Source organism: Motacilla alba, chromosome 26, assembly GCF_015832195.1.
Source record: "Motacilla alba alba isolate MOTALB_02 chromosome 26, Motacilla_alba_V1.0_pri, whole genome shotgun sequence".
Classification (NCBI taxonomy): Eukaryota; Metazoa; Chordata; class Aves; order Passeriformes; family Motacillidae; genus Motacilla; species Motacilla alba.
Window position 1 is genome coordinate 627,341 of NC_052041.1, and position 9,893 is coordinate 637,233.

At 50.9% G+C, this 9,893-nt stretch overlaps 1 protein-coding gene across 1 annotated transcript; it reads left to right on the forward strand.

Annotated features, from left to right (window-relative positions):
- The first annotated feature begins 3,052 nt into the window (after positions 1–3,052).
- On the forward strand, positions 3,053–9,316 carry LOC119711766 (serine/threonine-protein phosphatase 4 regulatory subunit 3B-like). The gene is given in 9 exon segments (XM_038162300.1): positions 3,053–3,061; positions 4,428–4,505; positions 7,606–7,693; positions 8,179–8,224; positions 8,226–8,335; positions 8,502–8,671; positions 8,997–9,051; positions 9,054–9,128; positions 9,207–9,316. Coding segments are annotated over 9 exon segments (741 nt in total).
- Positions 9,317–9,893: the final 577 nt, after the last annotated feature.

The following is a 9,893-nucleotide window of genomic DNA, read 5'->3' on the forward strand; positions in this document are numbered from 1 at the left end:
ACCGGTTTCCCAACTCCTGTGAAAGATTTCTAAAGGCCTGGGTGCTTTTTTGGTTTTTTTTTGTATATCGGACCCTGAAGCGTGATTAAACATATTTTATATATATATATTTCCTAGGTACAAATATATTTATTTGAGCACGAATTTTAATACATTTATTACAATCCCCATTGTTTCACACTTTTCTGATAAGAGGAGTTAAGGAGCTTTTCCCAAGTCTTCTCCGGTGCTCTGTCTTGTGTCACTGTTATCTTATCACTTGGTCAGTCAGTCAGTGGAGGGCCTTGCACTGTTCTGAGTTACACAAAAGCCTTTTCACATCTTATGTTTGCTAAGGCCTACTGTACAATACATCATGACACTACTATTTCTATAAGCGATACACAGATATCATATTCATTACACTACTATTTCTATGAGCAATACAGTACGTAAGCTGATGGATTATATTATATTAACAAGCAGCTAAAAAAAGTTATACTTTTTACCATATCTAAATACTTACGATCAATAACAACATGCAAAAACTAATACATAACTGTGAAAGCCAATATTATCAGGTAATTTTTAACACTCAGGAATGCTCACACCTTAAGGTCTAGCCAAAGAGTGTCCTGGGGCAGTGAGATGGGGCCAGAGGTGCCGAAAGCAGTGACCAAACCCAATCAAGGCATCAAAAATACTGTTTAGACCTCAAACAAACCCAGTGGTGTTCCCTGAGGGGAAGGACTCGGGGGTACTGGTGCACGGGCAGTAGCAGCCTGTGGGCAGGGGGCTTACTTAGGGCCAAGCCCTGCCTTGTGAATCCCTGACTGATGGGATTTAGCAGAGTTTTCCAGAGAAAGCAGCTATGCAGAAATTTGGTACAAACTCCGCCAGGTCCAGATTTCCCTGCTGCCCATGGCGTGGCCCGTGCAAAGGCAGCTGCGTCCCCGCAGCCCATGGAGGGCACAGGGGGCAGAGATCCTCCTGCAGCCCCTGCAGGAGTCCTGCACGCTGGAGCGGGGGGATGCCTGAGAGAGGCTTTGAGCCCCTGGGAAGCCCCTGCTCAGCAAGGTCCTGGCAGGGCCCCACGGAGCCATGCAGGGAGGAGCCCTGCGTGCTGAAGTAGGTTTGCTGCAAGGCCTTGGGAGCCTGTGGGGGACCCATGCTGGAGCAGGAGGGCTGGAAGGACTGACCCTGAGGAAGTGTGACCCACATGGCAGCAGGTTGTGGGGAGCTGTTTCCCATGGGATGGACTCCAGTTGGAGAAGTTCCTGGAGAACAGTCTCCCGTGGCAGGGACGCCATGCTGGAGCAGAGCAAGGACTCCGACTCCTCTCCCTGAGCAGCAGCAGCAACAATGTGGGATGAACTGACCAGAACCCAAATTCCCATTTTAATGCCTCCAGCTGGGCTACAGGCTGTACCCAGGAAGCTGCACTAAAGCCGGATAGCTCAGCTCGGAGGAGAGCCAGTCCACCCGAGCTCTAGCAGTGCCTCCAGCCTGCGCCTTAGCAAGCCTTTAGTGGCATTCTGCTTTAGTGATTTTCAGCTCATGAGTGATTTCAGCTCTTGGGCTTGCTAGGCTCAGCTGGGGCATGCATGTGGGAAAAGAGAGGAAAGCTCTGTATGACGTTCCGAGTAGATGTCCTTATTGGTCTTCTTTATAGCTCTTCCATGAAGGGTCTCAAAGGTCTCAGGGACAGCGGCTCTACTGAGCCGGGCAGAAACAGGGGTTTATATAGGGCAAGGGAGGATTGAGAATTGTCCAATGGTAAGGGTAAAAGGAAAGTGACCTATAGCCTTACAGAGAGATAAGCAATGGTCCAAGAGTGGGAGAGAGGGGCTCCTAATGTCCAGTCATCATGACTCAGCATTTTGCCTGTCTTAGGCCTCTGAACGCCAAGGCAGGTTTGCAGGGCCTGTGCCTGCTACATCCCATCTCCCTGTGCCACTGGAGGAGGGACCAGGGAGACTTTGGGAAGGAGGGAGGGCTGGGGGAAGTGACGGTGAGATTTGTTTGGTATCTCATGATCCTGCCCTGATGCTGGGAGTAGTCAATTCAATCGATATCCAAAAACGGAGGCAGTTTTGCCCGTGTTGCTGAAGGGAGAAGGATCTCTCCCTTATCTCTATCCCTCTGTCCTTATCTCCACCAGGGATCCTTGATTCTATTTTCTCTGCCCTGTTCAGGTGCAAAGGGCAGGGACAGAGCTGTTCTGGGTACCCACTAGGGTGAAACCACTGCACACCTCCAGGCCTAGTGAGTCCACAACCTCTCTGGGCAACCTGGCCCAGTGCCCAGCCACACTTCAAGGCAAGAATTTCTTCCCAAGACCTCACTGAAAGCTGCCCTCCCTCAGCTTCAGGCAATTCCCCTGTCCTGTCCCTGAGGGCTGTGGAGAAAAGTCCCTCTGCAGCCTTCTGGTGGCCCACTCCTGGTGGGTACCAGGAGGCTGCTGGAATGTGTCCCCTCAGTTCTGCAAATTCTCTCCTCAAGTCCCACCAGCTGGTTACTGGGGGCACAGCAGATTGTAGGAGCTCTGGTAGCCTGAGGCCAGATTGTCAAAGAGCAGAGCAATGGAAGCCTCCTGCTCCAGAGCCAGAGGAAGCTGAGGCAGCTCCAGGGGCAGAGCCAACAGGAGGCAAGCCCAGTGTGGCCTTTCCTTGTGCTTCCCTGTTGCTTCCCTCTTGCTGCCTTTTGGCAGGCGTGACCTTCACTGGAAGTTCACCCCGCATCTTCAACAGCCACCAGAGGAACAGCAGGAAGAAATGGCTGCAATTGGCCCTGGGATCAACCTTCTTCCCTGCAAGGCCCACAGACTGGTAGAGGTTGCTGAGCTGATCACCTCTGCTCTCTTCTCAGCCAGCTGCAGGGAAAAGGTGGTGCTGGCCTTGAAGAAGGAAAGCTACATTCCCAAACTCTTAAAGCTTTTCCAAATCTGCAAGGAGTTACAGCTCAGACAGGCCTTGCAGCATTTGTCATCCATTACGCGAGGAATTCTGTGGCTCGACCAAGCAGATCTGCTGGAGGTGATGCTGTCACAGGAGTGTATCATGGATGTGATCGGATGCCTCGAGTATGGCCCCTCTTTGGCACAGCCCAAATAGCACCGCCAGCTCCTGCAGCAAACAACCAAGCTGAAGGAGCCTCTTCCCATCCAAGACCCTGAGCTCTGGCAAAAATTCCGCCAGGTGTACTGGGCACAGTATATTAAGGCTGTCATCTTGCCCAAGGCAAGGGGGCTGGGAGAGGGTTCTCTGCCCAGCCTCATCTCTTTCAGCAGCAGCAAGAAAGAGGACATCTTCCGTGTGTGAGAGGTAAGTGCCTTCTGATCTGCTCTCAATGGCTTGGGACCTGGAGCCGGAGTTGCCAAGGGATCACTGTTCATCAGACGTGCTTGCATGAGCACAGGATGGGAATGATCCCCCTTCTTTCTACCCTCATGGATTCTGTAGTTTAGAAAGGGAAGAGCTTGGGGGAGGATCTAAAGATTCCTGAATGGGCTGTCAAGAGTCTCAAGTTCTTCTCTTTGATGGCCAAGCAACAGACTGCTTTGGAGCTGGTTTGTGGAGGGAGATGGGAACAAGCAGCTTTTGAGATTCCCTCTCAGGGCCAGGTACAATGTCTGTGTAACTCATTCTGAACCTGAGATGCCAAAGAGCAGGCTCAGGGAGAATGCTGCCAGAGCTGCTTCCTATGGGAAGGAGTGACGAGAAATGCAGGGACAGAGAGGGCAGAAAGCATCCAAAGACTTGAGATATTATGATGATGATGTTGATGACAATGTTCAGCCAGGTTTTCTTGTCCTTGTGGAAGCTTAAGCAATGGGGGAACTGAAATTCGTGGCCAGAAGGGAGTGCTTGTCCTAGAGGTCCTGAAGTGTTTCTTGGGAGGAGAGGCTGTGACTGTACCAAGCCAAGGCTGGGGCAGATGTGCAGAGCAGAGCATCTGCACGGAGGAGCTGGTTGTGTGAGGAAGGGCAACCAGGCTGTGGCTGCAGCCAGCTGGAAACCTGTTCATCTGCTCCCCCTTGCCTGGGGGGCCTGAAAAGATGCTTTGCAGGGTTGCAGCTGCATAAGAGGGAAAGGGATCCCTGGGAATGTTCTCAGGGCAGGGGGAATGGGGCAGGTGCCACATGGGACAAACTGTGTCTCAGCTGGCTCTTGGGAGCTGCATTTTTGGGAGCCTCCCCTGAGCTCAGCTTCCCCTGTGGCTCTGGCCTTCTGCCTCTGCTTCTGCTGCACACAGGCACTGCTGAAACAATGCCCTGGGAAGGAAGGATCCTGCGGGATCTGTGTCCTCTGGCATTGGCCTTTGTTAGGCTACAGTGAATGGAGAGGTGGAGAGCTGGGCTTGAGGTAGCGGGGGATCCTCTCAAGATGGAAGTTCTGCCTTTCCAGAGGGCCCATGTCAGTTGTGCTCCTTTTTTTTGTGTTCTGCAGAAGAACCATAAATTCTGGTCAGAAGTTCTGGCCCTGTCAGCAGATGGAGCTACAGGTGCCCACCAGCGACTGGAACTGGTGAGTCAGTGCTCGCAGGCTTGAAAGAAGAGGGAGGAAGCAGAGAAAGGGAAACTGCTCGAGGCCTTCTGCAGTCCTTGAGGTCTTTCTGGAACCCAGGAATCCTTGCCAGTGCAGTTCAATCTTCATTTAAGTCCTCACTTAAAGAAATATTTCTGGCAATGCAAGCTCTGATGTCTTTGTTGTAAATCAGGATTTCCTTGTGTAGAAAGGACCAGCACAGAGCTGACACACTCGACTTCAAGTTCTGCTTTCTTCCCAGAATGTTTCAGCATCCCAGAGAACTTTATTTCTGTATCACTGTCTTTCTGAGGTCAAGGCCAAGTGATGGATTTCTTTTTTCTCTGTGTGCTTCCTTTCCATAGCTTTGCTTTGTTGGTGTTGGCAAAGCTTGGAGGAGACACCACAAGAAGAAGCCAACTCTCTAGGAAGGGCCAACCAAGACTCCAACTCTGCTAGAAATTGTAACCCTTTCCTCCTTTCAGAGACTCGTCTTACTCCAAGACACCAGAAATTCTTTATCCTACAGGGGAACTTTCTGAAGGGCTTCTGTGCCTTTTCCCTCATGTTTCACCAGAAGGGAGAGGCATTTTTACAAAGTTTGGCCAAGCTGGCACTTCTTCCTGCTTTTGAAATTCTACTGGTAAGTGAAAACTTCCAGCTGCTCTTCCTCAAAGCAGGAAAGGCCAGAGCCACTGGTGCATTTGTTGGACCTGCTGAGCACTTTTGTGTCCCTCTGCTTGCACACCTTGGCTCAGCTGAGAGTGGAAGTGGATTGGACCCACCCCAATGCCAAAGCTCCCACAGCTCTTGCAAGTGCCTACCTGGGTTGCCCTGATTCTTGTGACTCTGCACCAGGGGCAAGTTCTGTGCTCAGTGCAGTCCTTAGGACTAGGCAGAGTTAAGACGGAAAGAGACTCTTTGCCACGGGGCAGCTGCATTCGTGTTGTTTTCCCGGGGTTGCTGTGCTTGTGCTTGGACCAGGGCCACAGAAGTCTTTTTAGCTCCTCTGGGCCTGTTGGCTCATTACTTCCCAGAAGATCCTGTCCTCCTGGCAGCAGCATATTTCTCTGTCCTGAGCAGCAATGGGAAACCAGAATTTTGTCCGTCCTTCGGCTGGGGCAGCTGTTGTCACCTGAACATTGCAGTCCAGGCTCAGTGCCACTGTTCCTCACAAACACCAGACTCCAGGAGCTTTCTCTGCTGCAGGAACAACCTGGGAACTGAGCAAGGCACAGCACTGCCAGCAAAACATTTGTTCTGCCCTGCTCAGCTCAGCAGTTTAGGGGAAGGTTGTTTGAGCCCCTCACATCCCTGTGTGGGAGAAACACTAGCATTCCCAGCAAGTTCAAGAACAACCTTTGACTCACAAGCTTAAGGACATGAAGGCAGAATGAGGCACTTGACAAGTTTTTAAACAACATCCAGGCAAAGGAAGGCCCATCACAAACTTGGCCTTGGTAAACTTAAGCTTAACCACCTTTAACTTACCCACACAACAAGGCAGGAACTGGAGTTGTTTACTCTGGCTTACAGTCCATTTTGATGAGGAGAAAAAGTGAGGAGAAGAAAGAGACAGATTGATTTGTACAATCGGTCCTTTGGTACAAAATGAATCAGTTATGGTTAACAGGTACAGAAGATCAGTGGCTCAGCTATTCCAGCCAGGAAGTGGCATGATGGGAATAGCTCCTGCTTAAAAGAGGACTCACAGATTCACAGAAAGCCTTGTGTCCCTTCTAAAGGAGGCCACGAGTGGGCGAAAGAGGTTGCTGGTTTATTGTTGCTTCTCTGCAACCATATTACTGTGTTTCTCAGAGAAACTTGGGAATGAAACCTTCCCGAAAGCTTTCAATCCTTTTCTTTGCAGCTTTACCTGATGAGAAACAGCAAACCTAATTTACCCTACCAAATTAATATTTTTTTTTTCTTAGGGAATGGATGATCTGCAAGTGGTATCTGCTGCCACAGATATCTTGTCAACTTTTGTCCATTCCTAGTCCAAGAACTTGTCATGCAAGAGGCCCAGCAGAGGGACCATGTAAGCAAAAGTGGCTTGGAGGTGCTTGGATAGACCAGTCTAAGGGCAAACGGGAAACAAACCAGTCAAACAAAAATCTCAATTTTTCTATTTAGTTTTCATTTTTATTAAAAGAAACAAAACAAACTGATAGACACCAGGAAACCCATTGCAATCTAATTATTTGGGGCTTACTTTTTCTGGGATTTTTGCAGGATACTGACCTCATCCATGCGCTCATGCAGCAGATGTTATGCCATCATGCTGCTGCATTTGGAAGAGCTGATCAGGTCATGGAGCTGTTGCAGACTCTGTTTGATCCAGGGAATCTGCTGGCCACAGCTGGGGTAAGGGAATGCAAAGGGCTGAAGACACGGGACTGTCTCAGCCCAGGGAAACCCTGATCTTCCAGAGTGCTCTTCTTGTGGAAACAGCATCCAAACAGGTTGGGCTTGGGCTTAGTGGTTGGCTGTTCTGTGTGCTCTGAGCCTAAATGGCAAGAAGCTCCAAGGCAGATGAAGTTTCCAGAGCCTTTGGCTGAGGCCAAGGCTGTGTCTGGGGCACTATGCCCACAGTTGTTCCCCAAGCAGTGCTTCATGGACACAGGGACACTGTCTGGCCAGAGCTCCCACTGCCTGCAGGAGACATCTGGCAGCAGCAGAGTCCAGGAGAGGCCCTGGCACCCCCAATCCACAGGTTCATACCCTGGAATGGACAGGAATACCTGGGAAAAGGTTGGCAGGTTGTCATGATGCAATGACTGCATTGCAGAGAACTTGAAAGACACTTTGCCAAGCCTTGGGAGTCATGGATGAATTGCCATGATAGATTAGTATTCCCTGGTGGGGATTCTCTTGGGGATAGCAGGGTGGGCTGGATGTCTCTCAGATTTCCTCCCAAAGAAAGAAATGGCACTTTGTGCAGGGGACACCTGAATGCTTCAGGCCCCACCAGAAAGATACAGGCAGAGCTGTCGGAGCCAAGGGAATTCTTTGTAGGCTGTCTCTGCTGGTACTGCGCTTTCTCATTGGAAAGGTCTCTGCCAAGGCCAGAATTTAATGAAGCCGTTTTCTCCCTTAGGTATCCAAAATACTTGGATTTTTCAATTCCTGCTATGCCCGCTGTCTTCCCATCCTGACTGTGCCACTTCTGGCCAATGCAGCAACAGGTACCTGGGAAATAGCAAATTAGGATTTTTCCCCTTTGGAGGCTTGTAGTGTCCAGAAGGGACTGACTGGGGTGCTCCCAGCAATCAGCTGGTCAGGCCAGCTGGGAATGCACCTGAGAAAAATGGCTGCTCCCCAGGGACAGAGGTTCTGCAGGCAGCACTTTTCAGCCTCTTCTTGCCTCTCCCTGACATGGCTTCAGGCCGTGCTTTGTAGCAAATGGACCTCCTGGAGGGGGGTCGTTCATGGTGGAGGAGTTGGACCTGTATCCTTTCTAAGATTTGCTTCAAGGGCCAAAAAAGTCACCATTGTGTTGGTTGTTTTGTTCTCCCCCAAAGTTCTGCCTCCTAAAGCAACCCAGGAAAGCCAAAGTCCACCAAAACCATGTCAGGAAGTGCAGGAGCACTTGAGGTGGGTGGACCGCACAGGACATTTCTTTATTTTTTTTTTTCTTTGTTATTCATTGAACGCATTACTTTTCCTGTAGATGATTATCAAACAGCACAATTCCCGGTCTTAATTTTGGAGCTGTTGTTTTTGTGTGATGTGGCACAAGGAGCACATGAGGGGTTACATCCTCCACTGGGATTTGCTAAGAAGAGTCATGCTCTTGATCAATTCCAAACACACATTTCTGGCCTTGAGTGAGTAGCCTTTGGCATTTCCTTCTTCCAAGCTTAGCATGTCCTGGGTGGAAGGTGGTCCAGGGGACACTTGAACTCAGGATTCATGGGAAGGGATAGGAATGAATTTCTGGACTGCAGCCCTGGCCTATGGCTCTGGAATCCTTGCATTTCTCTCTTCACAAAGGTGCTCTGCACTTCCTGAGGAAGATCATTGCCCTGAAACATGAGCTTTATACCCCTTCCATCACCCAGGGAAACCTCTTGGCACCCCTTGTGCAGGCTCTGCTGGATGATGGAGCAACGTCCAACCTGCTCCACTGGGCTGTGCTGGAGCTCTTTGAATTCCTCAGACTGGTGAGTTCAGCAGCAGCTTCAGCTCAGACAAGGCTGTGGCCTCTCAGCTCAACAGGCCCAGTGCAGCCTCCTGCTTCAATGCAAGTGTCACAAACAGCATCGGACACTGCTGACTCTGGTGTCCCTTGACATGGCAAGATGAATCCTTCTTTCCAGATTCCAGCTCTTGCCTTCAGGATCAATCTGAATTGCTTCACGATTGCTCCAGACAAATGTGTTTTAATCTGGCCAAGGAATCTCTTCCTTTGCAAAGGAAACTTGGAAGCTTTCTGAACTTCAGCCTGTAACCACTGGAGACTTGAGACCGTGTTTTGTTCCTTTGCAGGAAGATTCTAAGTTCCTGGTTGCCCATGTCATCAAGAACTTCTGTCCTGTACTGGAATGGACATGCAGACATTCCAGGGACTGAAGAGGAAATACGAGAAAACAAGCACCGGCAAAAGCAGAGTGTGCACAGGTAGGCCCCAGTCTCTGTGCTGGGAGCCTGGCAGGGACTGCATAGAGCAGAGCTGCTCCTTGCTTTTCTCTTTGCCAGAGGGCAGCAGGAGCAGGTGGCTGGCACTGGCCTTGGCTTTCCTTCTGGAGGAAAACTTCCAGGATGAGAGGAAAGCTGCCTCTGCCTTTCCTTGCGGCGCCCTGGAGTAGAGCTGCTCTTGCTCAGGGCATTCCCTTGCTCCTCTCAGAAAGCCCTGAGCTTCCCCAGAGCAGAATCTTTTCTTTCCCTGTGGGGAAGGATTCAGCCTGCCTGGGCCTCAGCCAGTGGCTGCTGAGTTTACGGGGAGGACACGAGTGCCCATGGAGCTGGATTGCCTTCCCAAATGGGGCACACCCCCTCCAAACTCTGTGAGTCATTGCTGATCCTGGCTGAGTTGGTAGTAGCAGCAAAGCTGGAGTCACTTGGCCTGTCTCTCTGCAGGGTCCCATCCCTCTTGGGCAGAGGTGCAAGAGCCTCAGAGCAGGAAGAACAAACAAGCATCAATGCAGCCCAAGGGGGGGCAGCTCAGGCAGCACCAATGAGCTTCAAAGGCTCTTCTTCACAGAAGGCAACCCTGTGGCCACTGCTGAGGGCCCCCAAGGTGGGAGAACTGGGCCCAGCTGCTGCCCTGGCCAGGGACAGCAGAGCTGCCACACCAGGGCAATGCAGCACAGGCAGCAACAGCCTGGGGGCTTGCAGGGAGGCTTAGTTAGGGCTCAAGTCACCCCAGCCCTGCCCAGGGACACC